This window comes from Ascaphus truei, chromosome 12 (assembly GCF_040206685.1).
Source record: "Ascaphus truei isolate aAscTru1 chromosome 12, aAscTru1.hap1, whole genome shotgun sequence".
Classification (NCBI taxonomy): domain Eukaryota; kingdom Metazoa; phylum Chordata; class Amphibia; order Anura; family Ascaphidae; genus Ascaphus; species Ascaphus truei.
In genome coordinates, this window is record NC_134494.1 from 14,006,801 (window position 1) to 14,029,954 (window position 23,154).

Sequence of the window (23,154 nt, forward strand, 5' to 3'; positions counted from 1 at the left end):
CCTCGCAGCCTGCCAGCTCTTTGTTGTCACAGGTGATCGGGAAGCACTGCCCGATCGCCGAGGCATTGTGGTTCTCTCTCTGGTCGTTCCGTTACCTCCGCCGGAAGTGGTGTCATCACCGGAACCGGATACTCCGCCATCTTGCGATGGATCCCCATGCGGGATCTCTTCCTCCACAACGACATCCGCCGCCGGAAGTGATGGTTCTGCTCTCCGCTCCACTCGGGCCTGGGCTAGGCCTTCCTCCGCCGTTGCCACCACCGGCGCCTGGGGAGGGTAAGGATGTATCTCACCGCTCCGTTGGCTCGGGATGGGATCTTCTCCTCCTTCCGCGCTGCAAGTCACCACGGCCGTGGGACTCCGCCGCTCCGGTTGTCTCCGCACAGGCGATCTCGAGACTCCGCTCCGCTGCGACACAGGTAAGTGCTGGTTCTTTTGCAGCACCGCTGTAGTGGTCCGCCGGTAGGCGCATCACCACCGATGTCGGGCTTGCCTGCTCCTCGTCCGATGAAGCAGACTCCGACGCTAGTAGTGGCACTTCCGCAGGGGACCGACGGTGAGGTTCCGGGTTCTCACCGCGGTTGTAGACCCCTTTCTCTCTAGGCTCCGTTGCGATCATTAGGAGCGATCCCCATTCTCCGGGATCAACTGGTTCGGTGCAGGCCGCACGCGGGGCTTCAGCCGTCAGCATGGCTGTGTCCGCTCCCGCCTCCTCGGTCTGCCCTGGTACGAAGGGCTGCCTGGCCCCTAGGTAGTGGATGCCACATTGGGGACACCTTGTCGTGGTGCTAGCTTCTCCGCCGGGTAACCTGCACTGCGTGCACAGGCACCGCAATGTCTCTTTGTCCCCAGCCTTGACTACCAGGAAGCCTCCTGGCAATGAATAGGGATATATGTCCATCTCGCTCTTGGTAGTGCTGGTTACAGGAGACACTTTTGCACAGTGGTCTCTCCTGTTCACCAGCTCCTCGCAACTGTGGGACAGGAAGCTCACATCCAGCTCCTCCCTCAGACAACTCGGGTCTTGCCTGGCAGAGATAGAGACCCCTCCCCCTGGTGAATATTTGGGGAGGGTCCCACAAGTTAATTGGATGCCCCGGCACAGGGGCTGAACTTTTCACAGTCCTGAGGGGCGCGGCCTCCGATTTCGCGCCCTTATCCCCAACAGGGTGGGGTTCCTCTTTTGCCGCCAATTCCAGCCGTTTTCTTTCAGCTGCCTTGCGTGCGAAGTACCCTTCCTTTTTGCACACCACTCCAGCTGCCGGAACTACTTCAGGTAATTGCGCCATCGGCTCACCAGTTCCTTGGCTCGCCGGATTCATGCCCACGGGTCACAATTGGAAACCACTCCCCCTGGTTGAGATTAGGGGGAGGTCCCATAGATTTATCGGGTGACCCAGCACTGGGGCTGAGTGAGTCACTGTCCATGACGGCGCGGCTGCAGCTTTCGCGCCATACCCCCCATCAGGGCGGGGTTCTCTTGTTGGCGCCACTCCTGGCCAACTCCCTGTAAGTTTTGCATTTGCAGAATTCTCTGCACTTGGCCCACGCGGTCTCCCGGGGAAGCGGGAACCGCCATTTTGGAATTCATTTCCATCAGCCCCAATCATAATGTCCTCAATACTGTCCTCCAGGGTAGCACCCCGCGGTCCTAGGCAGGTCAAAAACGGCGCGGCCACAGCTTTCGCGCCACTCCACAAAAGGCTCGTGAAAGACGTTTCAGTAGCAACTTGCTCTTCAACCGCACACACGCCATGTGCGCTCTCTCCATTAGCCTCCGTCCGCCATCTTGGACTATCCGCACCGCGCGGATCCTCCATTCTTGCGGTCGCCATTTTCTCGCTGTACTTAATAGTATTGTACATGGGGCTCCTCTCTGCGGGGCAGCTACCACACCGGCACAATAAAGATTTCCCTGATGCACCACCATGTGTACCTAATGTAGGCTGGACTCGTGTATGCACTACCTCAGGCTAGGCTCACTCTCTCAGTGTCTGCTGTATCTCCTTCCTCCCAGTCTGTGCTCCCTATGGTAAGTGGTCTGGAATGGGCTAGAGTACTCTGGGGCTTCCATGCAGTACTGGGGCGTCTACCTATCTTGGTTAGCCTAGCGCAGACCCTCTCCAGGATTCCTGACCACGTTAACAGGCTATCCCTTTAGGCATCCTACCAAGTAGCACTACCTCAAGGTGACTAGGACAGCTATAGCCGGCTCCAAACCCCCAACTCCTTTCAGGCCCCTAGGTCGTCCCTGCGAACTGACAATACGCCATCAGCCCCCTGACTACCCCTAGGTCCGTCCCAACGCAGCACAAAGTGGCAGCAGACACTCTCCCTGTTTCCAAGTGACCTAGCAAAAGCCTGTCCTGTTGACAGGTCTATCTCAGCAGCGCCTCCAAATGTAACGGGTTTTCTGAACCGGTCTGACCCCCCCAATCTATTGCTAGCAGTATCCGAGCTAATAGCTCCACCTCCAGCCTTACTCACTGGCCTGTAGCGACAAATAGGTATCTCTGTACTTACAAATGATCTAGCTAAGCTAGATTATAATACTTACAAAACCATTTTCACCCTACTGGAGATGCAATAAATCACTAGGAACGTATGATCATACATTTGATTTTGACGCATGCGCAGTAGGATCCGCCTTCATTGCAGTTCTTGTACTACTACTGGTCCGTCAATAATGGGAGACAGATAACCACATATATATCCATCTACGAATTTTCTCCTTAATCACTCAGGTGCACTGTATAACAAACCACAACAGGTTTAGTCCACATATGATAACTACATCTCGAACAGTATACAGGTGATACTGCGTAATAGGGACATATGTAACCCAAGCATTACTAAGTACCTATATGACTTGAATCAGCCTTGGAAACATCACGGTTTTGGTTCATGATTATCCCTCATCACAACATCAATTGATTAAACCTGACCGTATGACTAAGAGAAATATTAATCCATCTCCACCTACCCAAAAGAGTACCATTCTAGAGACATATGTAGCGATAAGGTGATTAAAACATAAGATCACCAGACAGCAAACAGTACATGTCTACCAGCTATCTGTTCCATCTATCTGAGCGTTTATCAGATGAATAATTGTAAGAGATGCAGCAACTAACGTTTGCGATATTACACTGAATAACAATAGTCTCAAAGTAGCCAGGGCTACTTTGCTACTAGTATCTACAGGGGGCCTATAGTAGATCATATAGACCTTCCAGTGTCTATTTTTAACACAGTATATTAGTATATTTTGAGAACATATACTGTTTTTATTACACTTTCATTAATAAAAGTAAATAAAATTATAGTATACACACCCCCTTTTTCCACCCCTTACCACATTATTTTATAAAGGTCTGCAGTGCGCCTACAAAGGGATCCTTCTGTGTGCCTCTCTTGGTATATTTTCCAAGTAATCCATTGACCCACTCCCTAGGCAGCACGCCTCTACCATCAAGGGGTTTAGAGCGAGGTTCCTCTCCATTGCTACTCGTATAGCTTGATAAAGAGGATGTCTAGGGTCGGATGGAGCCCAAGGATTAAGAGGCCATCTTGCTCAACCGTCTTCTGGAAGTCCAGCAGTGACATGTTTAAGGGATCAGTCTTTCCAAGGACCAAATTGTGCTAATGGCAGTCACATTTTTAAAGGGTTTCACTTACAGAGCATTGCTGTCCTCTCTGGCAGTAAAAGGGTTAAAGGGACAGTCCCTTTTAAAGACACCATGGTCCTTAATTCACTTTCTTCCTAAGAGGGACTACCCCTTTTAAGAGCATGTTGTGAGAGACTGTGCATTTAGTTGAATCAAGCAGCTTTCCAGAGTTGAGTCAGTGTCCCTTGCTTTTAGGATACAGACTTTTTTGCTAAAGCTGGAGGCTGGGAGGTGGTGAGCTCTGTCGCCGAGTATTGGTGCAGCAGAGTGGTGTGGAGCGTGGAAGAGGACTGCTATCATCTGAAGGGTAAGTGTCAGGACACTGCATCAAATGATTGCACATTAACATAGGTATATGAAGACCAAAAGCAGATAAGACCATTGACCCATGCAATCTGCCCATTTTACTATGTGCTATAAAGCCTGAGACCTCATTTAGTCCCTGTTTTCACCCCATATTTAGGGAAAAATATATCACTGTGTGCCTATCCCAAGTAGCTTTGAGTTCCGTTACTGTATTATCTGCCCCCACCCCTGCTAGGATGCGGTTCCATAAATACACTACCTTTTCAGTGAAGAAGGATATCATCATAATCCTCTGAGTTTTCAACAGATCTGTATCCACTAACACAGCTTGTTGGTTCAGTAAAAGGCATAACAACAATACATGGGACTGTGCTAGTCAGAAAAGCTTTATTTTTCTAATATAGACTCTTTATATTATTTGGTACTGTTTGCCTCACCATGCCCAACCTACAAGTAAAGTAGCCCCTATTCACACAACTCCTGGATTCATCTTTTGGAAGACTGTGCCCACTTCTTCTTGTTTGGTGTACAGTAGTTCTGGGAGACCCAAAGCAGGACATTCTCTTGCAGGTGTGGAACACCAAGGCTATACTTGTCCTATAAGGGTGTGTAGCTGTAGTGGTGTTTCTATTATGCACTGTGGTAATCACCCACATGGTGATCCAAACCCTCCATGTGTTGCTATTACAGGTGTGATGCCACCAGATGAATATCACTCTGACGTGGACAACTGTGTCTACACAAATGCCATGACCAAGACCAGGTAAAGACTTACAAAAGTTCAACTAGTAAGAGCACACATGTATATAGGAGAGGGTTTTTTCTTAGTGTAACCCCTCTACTTTAAGCTCTCAGACGTACAACTATCACTGAGGCTGGGACCTGATTCCATTGTCACTTACTGGGTCACACATGGCCTACGGTCAGACGGCAGGAATAATACAAACACAGTATGGGTCATTCACTTAGTTTATTATACACTTCAATTCAGGCACCTTGTGATCCTCAAAACAAATTGACCTGTCAAAGAGGCAGGAACAAAAAAGGCCCCAATTTGCATGCACTCTGCACTTTTGGTTGAATCACAAGGCAGATAAGATATTGGGGAAGGTTCCCCAAACGATGGACCAACAAAAATTACTGTCTAGATACTCCAGGTTTCAGTATATATCTGGAGAGTAGTGGGCTGACCCCCATATGTGTTGTTTAGTCAAATGTGGTATTCATTTAAAAGGATATCTTTATTAAATAAATCACTAAAACAATGCGGGGATCAGCTTTATGTGTCAATTAAAAAGAACTATTGATTTGGTGCACTGAGCATGTGGTGCCAGTGGCGACAACTCTCAATAAAAGCAGGTGCCTGTGTGCATGTGCGTGAATCTCCAGCATGTGTATTGAGATGTCTATATTAGTAACAGAGTTTTTCCCAAAATCGCTGTCTCTGTGTCAAGGGTTGATCTACGGCTGGAGTGGATCCGAGTGGCAGGAACAGCAGGAAGCGTGGTCGGGGTCACAAGCAGAGGTCGGAAGTTGGCGGCAGATAGTGTGGTCAGGGTCACAAGCAGAGGTTGGAGGCAGGTGGCAGATAGTGTGGTCGGGATCACAAGCAGAGGTCGGCAACGATGAGAAAGGACAACAGCAATAGCAACAGCAGCAGCAAATACAGGAACCTAGCAGGAGCTGGAGGAACAAGTATAAACAGGCAAGGGAGGAACAGGAAAGGGAGGTTTAAATAGGCAGGCTGAGAGGTGCAGAGGTGTCAGGTTGCAGGGTCTGGAATGTTCTTTGAGAGAGCTAGCAGAGTAGCAGCAGTCCCGGTGGATAAGCATGGGTACTGCAGGCTAGAACATGACAATTCTCACCCCTCCCAAGAGCGTTCTCCGGATGATCCTTCCTAGGCTTGTCTGGATATCTCCGGTGGAAAGCTCTGACTAGTTGTGGAGTATGTACGAAATTTTTGGGTTCCCAGGACCACTCCTCTGGGCCATATCCCCCTCCCCTCCCTCAGTGGACCAGCTTAGTCTTCCTTAGTGTAACATTGAGTCCAAAATTCTCTTCACAATGAATTCCTCTTCGTTATCCACAAGGAGAGGAGGAAGAAGTTTCCATTCAGGAAACGGATTCTCCCGGAATGACTTCAGCAGGGAAGTACAGGCATACCTCGGTTTAAGTAGTTGAAGTTTTGTTCCTTCAACTACTACTTGCATTGGATTGATTACAGGCTATCGTTCAAACACAGGAGCACCGGTAATTGTATCATCTTTTATTATACATTTTTTAGGTGTGCAGCATTTATGTCATATACTTGATGCCTCGGTTTAAGGACACTCACTTTAAGTACACTCGCGAGTAAGGACATATTTTCAATAGCCCCATACCACTGTGTCTGTACGCTTGCTTCACGAGTACAGACACTTATTCTGCCATGCAGACAACCGTAGTAGTGACGCGCTGATTCCCCTCGCCCAAAAGGCAAACGGCTGCTCGCGTATGCGCCTGTCAGCACATCATGAACAGCAATACTGGCTCCCTACTGTACCGAAGCATCGATAAGTGGAAAAAAGGTAGTGCTTCACTTGAAGTACATTTTCACTTTACATAATGCTCTTGACCCATTACGTACGTTAATGCGGGGTATGCCTGTATGAAAAACAGGGTGTATTTTGATAGCCTCTGGAAGCTCTAATCTAAAGGACACTGTGGATTAAATGGCCCAATGTATTTTTGTCTCAATTTAATGGTTGGAACGTATAATCGTACATTTTTCATAGAAAGCCAGACCTTATCCTCAATGTGAAATTCTGGGGAGGGTCTGCGGTGTTAGCTTTTGTACCGTAATTGAGCCTCTCAAAGTGTCTCTTTGAGGGTCCTGGACGTCTCGTAGAATCTCAAGTTTCTCTGTAACTGCCGGAATTGGACCCGAAGATGGAAAACAAGGTATAAAGGTTGGATGAAATCTAAAAATTGAGAAGAAGGGACTCTTCTGTGTCGATGAATGATGTGAATTGTTGTCCGTAAACTCAGCAAGCGGTAGAAAATCAATTCAGTCATCCTGGACATGGCAAACAAAACATTGTAAGTATTGTTCATGTTAGAGTACGCCGGTGCTGCCCGCAGACCAGACTCATCCCTTATTCTGAGGTGGGGACGTATATGTGCACGCACCCGCAGCAGAAGGAGCGTGTCCGGAGTGTGGTGTTTTGGCGTTGCCAGACCAGGTGGGAATAGGTGTAGCAATACTTGCCGGTACCGGTAAAGGAAGAGACGTAGTCGTTGCTGTTAGCCAAGGTTAGGGAGAGGGAAGATCCGGAAGGTCGAGGTCCAAGCTGAGGTCGAGGGATGTGAGAAGCAGCAAGGTCAAGTGGGAGCCGGGGTCCAGAGCCAGAGAGGGAAGTCCTGCAAGCTGGGTCGCAACCTGAATAAACGAAGAGAAAAGGGAGAGACAGAATAGACGTCCTTAAGTAGAGACTATGTCGAGCAATGTAAGAGAGGCAAGACAGGTACTATATATTGCGGCTGACCAATAGGGAACGGAGGCAGTCCTGGAGGAACATGAGGAGCTGTCCTGGATTGGTTCCTATGATAAGCAGCCAGGTGGGGAGCTTTAGGGTTAAGTAGCAGCCTGTGTGAGAATTGAGGGCGTGGTTTCACTGCTAGTGCAGTGAATACATTATCCTTGCCCGGCGTGCTCTGTAATGTCGGAGAGCGCGCGCCCGGGACCAGAGGGTGCCGCCAGAGCACCGAGAGTCCGCGGGGCGGTGCCGGTCCGTCGGGAACAAGGGGAGCGCCCCCGCACAGTGGAAGCAGGCTGGGAGAGATGAGGGAGCCGTCTCATGGCAGCGGGGCACTCGGAGGTAAGCAGGGGTCGCGCTGTGAGCGCTGCGTGCCCCGCATTCTTACAGTTCCAATGTCTGATTGATTGGTCCTTTCGGTCGGGCCATCAGAGCTCAAAGGAGAACCGTCAACAACTTCCATACTTTCTGGCAATTCCATGGCTATAAAAGGTACCTAATAACTCTTGGCAAATTTTATGTCCATAAAATTCCCTGCCGCCTCTGAGTCAACCATTACTGTGGTTGAAAAACGATGTGTTCCCTCTTCGATCATAATAGGGACCAGGAGGTGTGGATGTAGAGAAGGAGGGTTACCTTTACTTTGAGAAACAGAGAAAAGAGTCTTTGAAATGGCGTGCAGCTGATTTCTTCTAGGGCGCCTGAACTTATTTGGGCAATCGGCGAGATAGTGTCCTTCATTTCCGCAATACAAACAGAGATTTCCTGTTCGGTGTCTATTCCTTTCTCCAGTTGAAATAGGTCCCCGCAATGTGTTTACTTACATCGGCTCCTCCTCAGTCTCCCTGGAACGTCTTGGGGTGCTGACATCTCTAACCCTGGGGTTATTTGGCATGTACCCCTGTCTCTCCAATAGTCTTTCAGTAAGCCTTCGATCGATTTGAATGCATAAACTGACAAATTCCTCAAACCCCTCTGGAGGCACCACCCGGGCTAGTTTATCTTTAATTTGCTAAGAGAGACCCTGTAGAAAATGATATCTCTGAGTGGCCTCATTCCACTCAGTATCGGTAACCCATCTGCGGAACTCAGGTTGTTCAGAGTTGCTTCATCTGTTGCACCACTGTTTGGGTCATCAAAATTAAGACTCATGGCTTTGATGAATCCCTCTAGATCCCTTAGTAGTGGGCTATCCTGTTCTAACATAGGGGAGACCTAAGCAAGGGCCTTATCCTTGAGCAGAGTGATAATTAGTCCCATCTTGACCTCGTCTGTATTATAGATGGTGGGCTGTAGCTGAAATAGAAATCTCCATTGGTTGAGGAAATCCCAGAATGGTTGGTTGTTCCCTCTGAATTTTTACGGAACAGGTACATGGGGAGCAGCTTGCATAGGCACAGCATTTTGAACAGGCACTGTGGTTATGGCGGTGGGTAGTTCACATACATCAGCTTCTGCGCTGATAGCACATTCTTCCAAGCGTCGAAGACTGTTGTAAACATGTCCTTGTTGTTCCTGGATGCTGGCCATGACATGTTGCAAGGAAGCAAGCTGCTGAGCCAGGTTCTGGTCTGTTCCGGTGGGATCCATGATAGGGCCTGTTTATTCTGTCAAAGGTTGATCTACGTCTGGAGTGTATCCCAGTGGAAGGAACAGCAGGAAGCGGGGTCGGAGTCATAAGCAGAGGTTGGAGGTAGGCGGCAGATAGCGTGGTCGGGGTCACAAGCAGCGGTCGGAGGCAGGCGGCAGATAGTGTGGTCGGTGTCATAAGCGAAGGTTGGAGGCAGGCGGCAGATAGCATGGTCGGGATCACAAGCAGAGGTCAGCAATGATGGGACAGAACAGCAATAGCAACAGCAGCAGCAGCAGCAGCAAATACAGGAACCTAGCAGGAGCTGGAGGAACAAGTATAAACAGGCAAGGGAGGAACAGGAAAGGGAGGTTTAAATAGGCAGGCTGAGAGGTAGAACACAGGTGCAGAGGTCAGGTTTCAGGGTCTGGAATGTTCTTTGAGAGAGCTAGCAGAGTAGCAGCAGTCCCGGTGGATAAGCATGGGTACTGCAGGCTAGAACATCACACTGCAGGAAAAAACTAAACATGAGACGTAATGAATCATATATCTAACCATCCAATGAGTGTCTTTGACAGCTTTGAACGCCCGTGAAACATATATGTCCACAGTAGTTTATACAGTCGACGTGTCAACGGAAGAGAGGCAGTGGCACATATCACATGTTTTGCCATCTATCCAGTGAAAATCCTGAGCAGAGTATCTGTAAAAGTGCCTCACTTTGTAAGCTACTGTCTAGCTAGTTGCATAATAGGCTACAATATACAATGAGGTACATCACTGTGTGGACCCAATCATAACAACTATCCCTACATACATAACCCTACAATACAGTACAAATTATGCCTACTTTGTCAAATCGAAAGCGAAACGTGTGTCAAGGGTAGGCGTTATTTGTGATGTCACGCACTATACAACAGACACTCCAACACTAAGAACGGCAATCCGGACATCAGATCACAGTTTGGAGTGACATTCCCGCAGGAGCAGTGTTCATCGTGATCTCCAGCTGATATACAACTCCAGTGTCGGACCATTGTAAGATCAGCAATAGTGCAGATTTTGTACCCGTTTTTAACTGATTATTCCCCACCTCTACCTACCTGTATTGTAGCGTTATGTATGTAGGGGCAGTTGTTATGATTGCATGTGCACTTTCTCTGCAGACCTCGAATGAACCTGCTATGCTCAGGTAACCGCAGATCTAATCTACTGTCATGTCTGCCCCCTCTTTAAAGCTCCTCTCCCTCTTTGTCCCTCCTTTTTCACCAGCCTATCTACTGGCTCATATAGGCACATGTCCTTTAGGGAGGAACCTCCTAGGGGGGCGTATGCATATGTTGCTTGCCATACACAGCGGGTTACATTAGTTAGATTTTGTGCTGTTTTCCATGAAGTTTGGCATCATTCTCACAAACCAGAAGACGGATAAATCTAGACTTTTTTTAATCTATATACTTGAGTGTATAAATATATAAACGAAAGTAGTGTTACAGCGCCAAAGTGAAAAGTGGGACAAACACAGTGAATGAATTCAGATATCATATATTAAAAGCAACAGTGCTATAAAGTATCCAATATAATATAGTGCACAGTGTCCAAGTGTCCAACTTTTTGTTGAGAAATGTGGAGGGTGCTCCAAAAATAAACGTAGAATAAGGCAGCTTTTGTGCGATGAAACCACATCCAAACGAAATCTATAAAACAAAGAAAAGAAGCCAACCAGTTCTGATGATGATTACTAGTGGCGTGAAGATAGCTGTTAACATTTAACGGTTTATAATGAATATTGGTAACAATTAAAAAATCTTCACCTACAGACAACACAAGGTCCAGAAAAACAGCAAATTTGGAATTGATACTGTGGGTGAATTTTAACCGCATATCATTGACATTAAATGATGTTAAAATGTCATTGAGAGTATCTTCTTCACCCTCATCATCTATGAAACGACCATAGTATTCCAGACCCGCCCCTAGCCGTGAGTTGTTCCATACAAATATTTCCTCCCACAATCCCATGAAGAGGTTGGCATAGCTGGGGGCAAACCTGGTAACCAAGGCCGGTCCACAAATCTGTAAATAATAACAATCTTCAAATAAAAAATAATTGTGATTCAAAATAAATTCAATACTTGAGAGAATGAATGAAATTTGTTCACTAGAAAAGGAGCCATCTAAATCCAGGAAATGTTTAGCAGCCAGGAGGCTCTTATTATGATCAATGCAGGTGTAAAGAGAGGTGACGTAACAGGTGGCCCATTTACAGCAGCGGCAGCTCTTATTCGAGCAAATGCCGCTGGCTGAATGAGGCTGGGAAGCGGGTAGCCGCGGCGCGTGGCGGCGCACTGTGACGTCACGGTCACAAGCGCGCCCGGCTTCCCCGTCTTCCCCGGCTTCCCCAGGCTTCCCCGACACCCCTGGAGTTCAAATCTAGGTAAGCGGGGGTGCGGGGAAGCAGAGGGGCAGAGTAGAAGCCGGGTTCGGGGTGTCTTTGGGGGGGTAATTGCGCGCGATGTGGAGGGGGGGTGCGTGGGGGAAACGCGGCGGCGCGCGTTTCTGACTGGCGGCAGCTGGGGTAGATCCCGGCATGCCGCCGGCATTTACTCGAATAAAAGATGTCGCTACTGTATAAGATGCTTTCCATTCTATCTCCGAGGTGGAGTCGATGACATTCAGCGTGTCCCTCAGGTCTGACCTTAGTTTTATGACCAGAGGTTGCAGAAAAAGATCTACATTTTGTGACACATAGAAAAATAGTCAAATAGTCACCTTGATAAAGAGCTCACGCTCGAAACGCGTTGGTGGGGGTCTTTTGTACTCCGTAATGTAGCTGTATTTGTTTGTTAAACAATAAATAATTAAATAAATAATAATTTTTTAGGGCAAACGCTCTCCTTGACTTTATTCAAATTTTCTTGCTTTTTCCCTGAGAAACAGTGCCTGCTTTTTCCTTGCCTTTGCGTTTACATATTGTGACACACTGGACATCATCAACTCCACCCCGGATATGATGGGTCTACCTGGAGGACAAATTAGGTCCTTATACACCTTTGGCAGGTGATAAAATATATATATGTGTACGTGATTTCAATAGTGTTTTCACTGCTTCTTTCTAATCTTGTGGACTATATAACAGTTGTTTTTGGGACATTCTTTAACCTCTGATGAAGTCGCATTTCCGTGATGAAACACGTAAGGCACACTCGTGATGTCACCTACAGAATATCGGAGCAAGTGGAGACGCGCAAAGAAAGCGGTTAACACTTTGAATACTGGCATTTGCTGTTGTTACCTGCTGGAACACTAGTCCGTTTGTTTGAGGTACTCGCTTGCATTGACAGGTTGATGATTGATACTGCTCCTGGTCATTACATTCTACAATCCTGATATCCAGCTTTACCTGCCACTTTTCATCTTTACACCCAGTATTCCGGTTCCAGATGTCCCAGATGACTGCTCCATCGTGGTGACCATGATTATTAGTTTCTCAATGCTTTTAACTTACCTTACCTTGTGAGTGCATCTCGTACCACTCCTTTTAACCAATTTATTCAATCATTTTTTTCTGGCTAACCACTACGGAGCATACGCTTCTTTTCTTTGTTTTATAGTTTAGAAATATATATAATTATAGATGTAACCACCTGTGTGATAAGACACACACACTGCCCCCTGGCAGGTTCCTCTCCATTGTTGCTCTGGAAATGTGACTCTGATGAACATGAGAGCAGCTAATAATAACGGCTGTGAAAAAGGAGGGACTATGAGGGAAAGGATCCTTTAAAGAGGGGTACAGCCATGTTGACTTAGATCTGCAAGGACCTGAGGACTATTAGGTTTGGTTGAGGTTTCTAAAGAGTGCCTGTGTGCACGTTGCAGCAGGAGCAGAGAGTTACAGTGCCAGGCGTGGACGAGAGTTCAAGCGCCATCGGAGGGGCCCCTCAACAGCCAAAAAGCAAAGTGGTACTGAAGCACCCTATTTAAAGCACAGACTTTCAACAGTTAGTGCACAACGAGCTCCCACAGTGTGTCAGCACTATCACTAGCCAACAAACCCAGGATAAGGGTGGCTAATGCACTACTGACACTGATTCACACCTGCACAGCATTCGTGTGGGTTGTGTTGTATTTGTGTACTGTGTGTAGTGATCCTCGGCAGAGGATCACACGGTACCTGAATTAGTAAGATATACTGTATGTAAACTAGTTGTATCACCCATACTGTGTCTGTATTCCGCCTGCCGTTTGACCATAGACCATTTGTGGCCCAGTAAGTTAGTAATAGGGACTCAGGCACCTCAGCAATAGTCATGCCTGAGAGTTAAAAGTAGAGGGGCTATATATATATATATATATATATATCACTCTACCAGTTCAGGGATACCTTATGGAAAAGCTACAAAGTAACAAGTAACTGGCACTACCAAGGATCTCAATCACTACAGATGCCTGTACAAGTGCACAAGGCAAACAAGGCACGCAAAAGCACAATATTACTCTGCCAATCTCCACCAGAATACATCAAACCCAGCTAACTTCTGGAAGGTTATCAACAATATATTCCAGCCTTCTAACCATCAACAACCAAGTAATATCACTAAGGGGTATATTACTCTGATAAACCCCACTGACATTCAAATGCATTCAATGATTACTTTGTGGGGTGTGCCACTAGCTTATTAGCGAAACGCAGCCCAAACCACAAACCTGAATCTCATCTTGGGAGTACCAACACAGCCCACAACTTTCAATTTGGCCCAGTATCCGAAGAGGAGATTACACAAGCGCTCCTCAAATTAAAACTAAGCAGCCAATGTGGACCTGATTTATTACAATCTAGGTTCCTACGACTTGGTGCCCCAGCCATTGCCAAACCAATTGCTTCCATAGTCAACTCTATCCTGTCTGCAGGCCATATCCCTAAGACCTGGAAAACTGCCAGAGTTGTCCCAATCTTCAAAAGTGAAGACAAAAACACTGTCTCAAGCTACAGGCAAAAACACTGTGTCAAACTACAGGCCAATCTGACTTCTTCCAATTCTATCCAAAGTCATGGAAAAATGTGTCCACTCCCAATTAAGCGATTACTATACAAGACAAATTTCCCTAGCCAATTCCAATCTGGCTTTCGCCCCAAACACTCCACCGTAACTACCCTGCTAAAAGTTTGCAATGAAATCCAGTGTGGAATGGAATGGGGACAACTCACTGGTGCAGTTTTCCTAGATTTTGCAAAGGCCTTTGATACTGTTGATCATGCTATCCTGCTTAACAAACACCAGAGCTCTGGAATTGGGATGCATGCTTTAAACTCGTTTCAGTCCTACCTATCAGTTAGATCCCAACATGTGTCCATCTCAGGCTCTAACTCCAACCCCCTGGATATCACCTGTGGTGTCCCGCAAGGCTCTGTTCTCGGGCCCCTACTCTTCTCAGTGTTCATCAATGATCTTCCCACAGCTTGTAAGGAAGCCTCAATACACATGTATGCAGATGACACAATCCTATATGCACACAGCCATAGCCTCTCTGACCTTCAACACATACTTCAGTCTGACTTTTTGAGACTCGAAAACTAGATTTCCGACAACAAACTGTTTTTAAACACTGACAAGACTGTACCAATGGTATTTGGGACCAAAACTACATTTTTAAAGCTCCCAGCGACTGAGCTCCAGATTAGAACCAACACTAACACCACCCTAAACCCTGTCACTAGTTTTAAATACCTGGGCATATGGTTTGACTCCCACTTAACATTCGGGATGCACATTGATACCCTGACAACCAAGACCTATGCCAAACTAGGGGTACTTTACAGGAACAAATCCTCCCTAAGTCTCCTGGTCAGAAAGCGTATCGCACAGCAGATGCTAATGCCAATTATTGACTATGGAGACATAGTATATGGCTCGGCACCTCAAACCCACCTTAGCAAACTTGACATCCTCTACAATTCAATTTGTCGTTTTGTTCTCCAATGCAACTACAACACACATCACAGCGAAATACTCAAAGAACTAGATTGGTCATCACTCGAGTCTAGGCGCAAAGTTCACCTTTCCTGTCTTGCCTTTAAATTCTTTCTAGGCAAGCTACCCAGCTATCTGAACAAGCTCCTCACCCCTACCACATGCAGCACTTATCTGAGATCTGACTCCAAAAGACTGTTCATGATCCCAAGGCTCAACAAAGTATCCGGCCGTTCCTCCTTCTCTTACCGTCCACCCCAAAACTGGAACAACCTACCGGAGACTCTCACATCCACCACCAGTCTAAGTTCTTTCAAATCTAAGGCTGTCTCACATTTTAATCTGGTCTGTAACTGTTTCATTCGCCCATAATATACATTTTCTTTAACTGTGCATGCAATGTCTTGTATATAATGTATACCCTGTTCATTTATGTAACTGTATTTGTAACCATGTATTATTTGTCTCAACTCTGTGCCCAGGACATACCTGAAAACGAGAGGTAACTCTCAATGTATTACTTCCTGGTAAAATATTTTATAAATAAATAAATAATATATATATATTTAGTTAAGTTATGGTGGGTAAAAAAAGTGACAAAAACCCTCCACAGCAAAGCATATAGTAAATGGAAATATTACTGTATGCTCATTTGCATGTCTTAGACAGGTCTGCAACCCTGCCTTTCACCATTATCACCCAGCACACAGCACTTCCACTGCAGCAAGAGACTCTAGGAAATGACATGTAAATGAGCACACAGTGCCACCTTTTGCTTCAATACCATTGACATAGTTATATATATATAGTTATATTATATATTATAGTTATATATATATATATACACACACACACACATATGTGCTGCCCTTAGGCAAGCAATATTAAGGCCATCCATTTCTCCCCCCTCACCCACCCCCCAATTTATTTCCCCCTAGGTGGGAAGCAGGGGGTCTCTAGAGCTGAACCACCTTAATTTCAGCTCTGGGGACCCCCTGCTTCCCGATATATATATATTTATATATATATATGTAGCCAGGTCTCCCCAGCACTCCAGCATCCCCCTCACCTGCCTGCCGATCGCGGGGGCCGCCGCGTCCAATGGCGGCTCCGTTCGGCGAGGGCAGGGGAGAGGGCGGTCAGGTCCCGGCTCGGGGGTTGCCGGGGACGCGTGCGGCCAGTTGCCAAGGCCGCACGCGCGTCTCAGGGCTCCCGGTGCTCCCGGAGCCGGGCGGATAGGGCGCCGCCATTGCGCTTCAGTTCGTGCATGCGCAGTAGGTCCCAGGCGGCCCCGATAGCTCGCGCATGCACAGGGAGGCTGCGAGAGGCAGGGAACAGTTGCGTGAGGGCAGGGAAGGCGCAGGAGAGTCGCGCGAGAGTAGGGATAGAGAGGGAGATGTTGTGGCGGCCATTAGGGGTTAGTGCAGGCATAGGGAAGGCGCGCACGCGGCCCCAATGTAAGTACAGCCTCCACGGGACTACAACTCCCATGAGGCTTAGGGCCAAGCACACCAGGTGCCTCATAGGAGCCAATAGGGCTGCAGGACTGCCAGGAGAGCAAGTGGATACATTTCGCGGGCAAGAGAGCCTGCTAGTTAGTCAGAGACCGGAGCAGCCCAGGGAAGGAGGTAGGGTACAGGAGTCAGGGACTCCCTGTACTAGGCCAGTATCCCCAGGGCCCGAGGTAGCTCAGCTCCCCAGTAAAGTAAGTGTTGCCAGGGGCAGCCCTCAGGTTAGGGACCCTGCCACTTACATTAGTGGGAGCTGGGAAAGGAAGGTTACAGAGAGTTGGAGTCAGGGAGCTGTGAGGGAAGGAAAGGTGCGGGGAGCGAGTGCAGCTCCTGCCCCATATAGGTACTTACACCCCAGGTAGGCCCCAACTCCCCACTAGTCTAGTGGGTAAATGCTTAGGGAGGCCCAAGATAGGGACGCTGCCCTTAGTGTAGAGTGCTGCCTTGTCAGAGTCACGGCTGTTAGTGCTGTGAGGTCTGACAGGCAGGCACCTTGTTGCGCAGCACATTGGCTGCAGCATCCAGTGAGCTACAGCTTGCTGCTGTAGGCGCTGGGACTCGTTAGGTCTTAGTAAGTACAGTCAAGGCTGGGAAGAGTTAGGGGAGTGGGGCAGGTTATTAACCCCGGTAGGCCTCTAGGAGTTTTCTCCAAAGCCACTTTAGGTTGTGGTACCACAGGGACAGGCCCTAGGTTAGGGTTCCTGTCACGTTAGTACCAAGTGTTAGTTAGGGACTCAGCGGACGCTGCGGTTCCTGTAAAGCGGTTCGGACCCACGTTGGGGTCCGCAGAGACTATTCCAGAGGGAGACCGCCCTGGCGGTCTGCGTACAAAGGAGTTCGGTTGGAGGATCAGACGGATTCATCACACGTCTGACCCTTTGCGAAGCCAGTTGCTGATCCGAGTACCGGAGTGCTCGGCAGGTACCATACAGTCATAAGTGCACCAACGGGCCCCTTAGTGTAACTGTGACTGCGCAGTCACCCACGTTCTCTCCAAGAGTGCGGGACATTGGGTGGGATTCTCGGGACACTGGGTGGGATCACCTGGTGTTGGGGAAGCGTCCTGCGCGACGCCGTAGGTGTCTCCTCTAGAGAGGGACACAGGTTATATAAAGGTATTGCGTGATATGTTATATTGCTTGTTAGTAAAGTCACTCGTTAATATATATATTCCCGTGTATGTGATTATTGTATTGTCCTCCGAGGAACCACTCCCCCTCTGGTGGGAGCCATCGCAGGTGGAGGCGCTGAATTGAGTAAGTGGTAACCCCTAGTATAATTGCCCCAGGTTCCCCGTGGCGGAAGCTCAGCCCTCCTGCGAGCCAACAGGTAATGCACCACACCTATGGTAACACCGTATGTTCCTTGCACCCACATCAGATCTGCGATTGGGGGGGAATACCCGTTACGTTTGGAGGCGCTGCTGAGATAGACCTGGGGTGCCCGGTATATTTTTTTCTAAATTGTGCTATTTTTGTTCGCCATGAAGAAGTCACGTGCCGATTTCCCGCTCGCGCGGGAAAATGTTGCAAACTGTCCGAGCTTGGCGGGAAATCCTAAGCCCCGCCCCCGCCAACTGAATAACTCTGTGCCGAGCCAGAGTCACTCCATGAAAGAGTGTGCTGCCCCTCCTTCAGATTCCACCAGGGGGAGCAAGCACTGTGAGCCTTCACCCGTAACTGCTGTCTCCATCAAAGAAAGTACTGGGGGCAAAGAAAATTGCTCGCCGTCATATGGACTCTGGCCGACGAAGGCCGGGGCCGTATCCTTTTTGTTGTGTCCGTGTATGATAGAATCGTTGAGTCCGTCGGGTAGTATGAACTTGGCGATTTTGACGTGCCTGATAAGAGGGCGGCTGGAAGACGCAAACGAGGATGGGTGCCGGGAATGTTTCTGTAACAACGGTGACTGCTCCTTTTGTAAATTGGCCTGGGGACGCATATGTGGCTGCTGCAGGATACCGACTCTACAACCCGTGCCGTTGGCGGCTACAGGACAGCCCGAGGAAGAGGGCACTGTGGCCGACATAAATGAAATAGACTCTTGGTTTTCTGATAATGATGATGGAACAGACTGTAAGGGAGTACACCCCAATGTGTATGTGTCCTGGCACGTGCCAGGAGTGAAAGCCCTTACATTAATGTGCACATGCCTGCAAAAAGCTTATGTCCAAGGAGCCGACCTATTTCAGCTACCGCTGGATTTCAAGACCGGCACCGTGGATGGAGAACTGAGCATACAGTATTTTAGCCCTACATGTGACTGTTCTAGAGCGGCATTGGCGTGGGAGCCTCAATGTGGAGATTGCGGTGCCTGGTTCTTAAAACCTATTGTGCCCCAGCCTGAAGAGCCGGTCAGTATAACTAACCCATCTACCCTTCTCATAGACATTTCGGAGGGCCAGTGCGGCCAAGTGAACCTTCTAGACCTGGTTCCTGAGCAGGAACCACAGAACCCGTATCAGCCAATCCTGGAGCCGAGTAACACGTTGGCGGAGGATCCGATCGTGATGTTGCCAGCGGACAAGCTTGAATTCCCATCGGTGGCGATGCGCCTACCAGCGAACCACCCCAGCGATGGTACAGAGGAATCACAGGGTAAGGTGTCTGTACCCCCATCTTCTTTTAGTGATTCCAGTGACCAACCCCTCGTGGTGATGCACCTGCCGGCGGACCACGCGAGTGAAGTCATCAAGCCAACTATCTCAGTGAATCCTGATATGGGCCCGTGTGCCCTACAACAGGCCGCCCGGCCTACAGAGGTACCATCGGTCCTAGAAGAAGGACCAGTACCTACCGACGACCAGGGTGAGTCGACTGCCGCAGGGGTGTTGGGGGTGAGCCTCCAGGTGACCGCGGAGCACGATGGCTCCTTAAGTCTGGTCGCCCGGGCGAAGGGCTCCCCTCTGCATCACGTCCTGGCGGAGGTGTCCTCCTTCGACGGTAGTTGTCCTGTGGTGCGAGTGGACCAGTGCCCACCGCCTATCGTGCCAGAAGAAGAGAAACCCATCGCAAGCCAGCCGAGTGGTAAGGAACCCCCTTGCGCCCCACAGGCTCCGATGGAGGTGGCCGTGAAGAAGGCCAGAGTTACGGCTCCTGAGCGGAGTGTGAGTCCGTACGCTCCGGCCCAAATGGTCCCAGGACTGGGATCCAACGCTCCCGAGTTTCCAGCGAGTAAGTGGACTGCCCCAGAAGTGCCGGGGGCAGGTCCCAAGACAGCCGAGGTGGGAACTGACAGCATCCCCGAGGACCTGTTGGCCACCGTGAATCAACGCAGTGGTAAGGTATCTACCCTTTACCCCCTGCTAGGTGAAACAGAGACTTTGAGAAAAGAGACGTTATCCATTTCTCGCTTCCCAGTGGAAGCCTCGCAAAAATATGGGGACAAAGACTGTGTGGAGAGAGATTCAGGGAAAGCTGCCTCCTTTAAGCCCAAAAAGGAGTGCCCCATTCCTCAGGTAGTGGACCGCGGGAAAGGTCCTGGCCTCCTGGTCTACCGCATCCAAGCCGCGGATGACCGGGTAAAGGCCTGCTTAAAAGACGTTGTGCTACTCCTTCCACCAGGGGGAGGAAGTAGCAAAGAGCCAGTAACTGTCACTCTAGAGTGTGCTCTCCAAGAAATTTTTCTGGGGGAGGCTCACGGACGCAAAAGTGAGGTACCCCCACATGTTCAGTTCGGGGCACCCCACAAATGGTCTCAGCTGGTCTCGATTATTGAGTGTGATGTACCATGTAATCTGAGGTGTAAAGTCGACCTGATAAGTGTACCAATTATGACATGCCATTTTTTATTGTATAACTGTGTACCAGGGTATGGCGTTCTCCAAGCGAGGACGTTGGATTTTCCACCAGGGGGAGAGTGTAGCCAGGTCTCCCCAGCACTCCAGCATCCCCCTCACCTGCCTGCCGATCGCGGGGGCCGCCGCGTCCAATGGCGGCTCCGTTCGGCGAGGGCAGGGGAGAGGGCGGTCAGGTCCCGGCTCGGGGGTTGCCGGGGACGCGTCTCAGGGCTCCCGGCGCTCACGGAGCCGGGCGGATAGGGCGCCGCCATTGCGCTTCAGTTCGCGCATGCGCAGTAGGTCCCAGGCGGCCCCGATAGTTCGCGCATGCACAGGGAGGCTGTGAGAGGCAGGGAACAGTTGCGTGAGGGCAGGGAAGGCGCAGGAGAGTCACGCGAGAGTAGGGATAGAGAGGGAGATGTTGTGGCGGCCATTAGGGGTTAGTGCAGGCATAGGGAAGGCGCGCACGCGGCCCCAATGTAAGTACAGCCTCCACGGGACTACAACTCCCATGAGGCTGTAATGCACCACACCTATGGTAACACCGTATGTTCCTTGCACCCACATCAGATCTGCGATTGGGGGGGGGGGAAACCGGTTACATATATATATCTAATCAAAAAATAAATAGATGATACCGTTCTGTGGCTAACGAAATGCTTGCTTCATTCATTGTAACATCGCCGGAAGAAGAGATCAGTGTATCTCGAAAGCTCGCACAAATACAAGCATTTCATTAGCCACAGAACGGTATCATCTATTTATTTTTTGATTATTGATTGCAGCCAACGGGAATAAAATGCTTCAATCCCTGCCGGAAAATAACTCAATGCACTCGGGCAGAAAACAGTCACAAACCTCAATACACCCGGGTATACCCGAATTCGTGGGACTAGCCGAGCTCGAATAAAGTGTGTCGCCAGTGTAGGTTGAACTCGATGGACACGTCTTTTTTTTTAACATCATTTACTATGTAACTATATATATATATTTCCTTTTTGCCTCTCTTCTGCACAGTTTGAATTTTGGAGTTGATCTGGCTTCGGATTTACAATATGACGCCCCTGACACATGGAAGGAGGTTGCAATGAAAATCAAAGTGCCTTATGACCCCAAGATGAATTTTCACCCAGAATTTGATGGGTATCAAATAGGTATATATAGCTGTATATAAAATAATGCTTGTGTTTAGTGTTTACTAGAGATGCACAGATTCGGAGGGGGAGGCAGGGGCAAAACCCGGATCCCACCCTGAACCACTGTGAAATGTGTTTTTTGGGCAATTCTTCCCATGCCTGAGGCAGGTAAGAAATACAGTGAAACTGGCATCATAGCAACAGTAATACACATATATCACTTATCATAAAGAGAGTTGAGAACTTCTACATTAAATTGTAGAAGAACACAATAAACACCGGGCATAATCTAGTGGAAGAGTGAGAAGAAATAAGCAACGATGTGTCCTCCCCAAAAAAGTGTCAAAGGCAATAAAATCCATAAAAAATGGGAAGGCCATCTGAGGGAAGATGGAATTACATCTAAAATCCTGAAAGGAGCTGGGGAGGAAATAGAAAAAATCCATAAAGAACAGGAATCTTCCAGCACAATGGACCACATCCAAGTTTTACAAGAAGTGATTTCCCAAAGTAATTAATACAATTTATCAATCGTTTAGTCAATTATGAAAAACCATTTTATTCTGTCTACATCTCAGCTGTTTTAAAGGCATTGAAAAGACAAAGAATGCCACATCAACGATACGATTACATGAAGATACAAGCAAGGTAAGGATCAGCAAGGCTTTTCACAGCAACACTTGAAGAGGAAGAAAGATGAATTAAAATCAACAATGAATATTTGACTCGCCTGAGTCATCGTTATTTTCATCACAAGTCCAGAAGACCTCCAGCAACAAATCAGAGAGCTTGCCGAAGCAAATAAGAAGGTGGGCCTCCATATGAACCTCAGCAAGACCAAAATGATATTCAATAAAGGTGTCAACTCTACAAAGATCAAAAAAAATGTAATAGAAGTAGAAGAAGTTGACGGGTATGTATACCGGGAACCTCTGAAAGAGAAAACAGCAGTTGCTCTTCCAGCACAACGCTTCTCTGACTCTACGCGTTTCGCTGCATCCAGCTTCCTCAGCAGTCAATTATTATTATTGACTCTTGAGGAAGCTGGACACAGTGAAACACGTAGAGTCAGGGCTACAGAGGCGTTGTACTGGAAGAGGAACTGCTGTTTGCTCTATGGAGGTTCCCGGGTGGCCACTATTGGAGGGAAAACCAGCAAAGAACCTAACAGCTGACTGCACCGGCATCACGCAGTGGAGGAGGTGAGATCGCCGTCCACTCTGTTATTTCATTTATGATACAGTGCCTAAAAGAATAGCCATCTGGTAGGTGTGCATTCTGTAGGAGTGGATGTTTTACTCATTTTTATAAAGCTTGTTGGACTATACATACTGTACTATGGCGGTTTTTCTCTTGTTCTTCCCGAGATCGCCTATGTTCTCCACACGAGCTATATTGCCACTGATTGTGATGTGCCTTATATTATCTGGCAGTTTGTGAGTATATCCATTGCAGGTTATTGGATATTTCTTCTGTGAGAGTCTCAACGTTATTATCCTATTGTATCTCCTTTTTCCTGTCCCTAACATGCTTGATGCCATCCTTCGCTCCCTCATTTTTTTCTGGATTAATCTTTCCACTATGCCTCAAAAGGAAAGTGTTCAATCAGTGTATCCTGCCTGTGCCCACATATGGATGTGAAACTTGGGCCCTACATTTGAAGACCACTCAAAGCCTCAGACAATCGAAAGTATT

At 48.2% G+C, this 23,154-nt stretch overlaps 1 protein-coding gene across 1 annotated transcript in view; it reads left to right on the plus strand.

Moving 5' to 3' along the window:
- Window positions 1-23,154, plus strand: part of PGGHG (protein-glucosylgalactosylhydroxylysine glucosidase) — a 91,000-nt gene that overhangs the window by 42,778 nt on the left and 25,068 nt on the right. Inside the window, exons 7-9 of the mRNA XM_075566755.1 lie at window positions 3,864-3,975; window positions 4,665-4,737; window positions 21,341-21,477. Coding sequence (XP_075422870.1) covers window positions 3,864-3,975; window positions 4,665-4,737; window positions 21,341-21,477 — 322 coding nt within the window. The remainder of the gene's footprint in view (window positions 1-3,863; window positions 3,976-4,664; window positions 4,738-21,340; window positions 21,478-23,154) is intronic.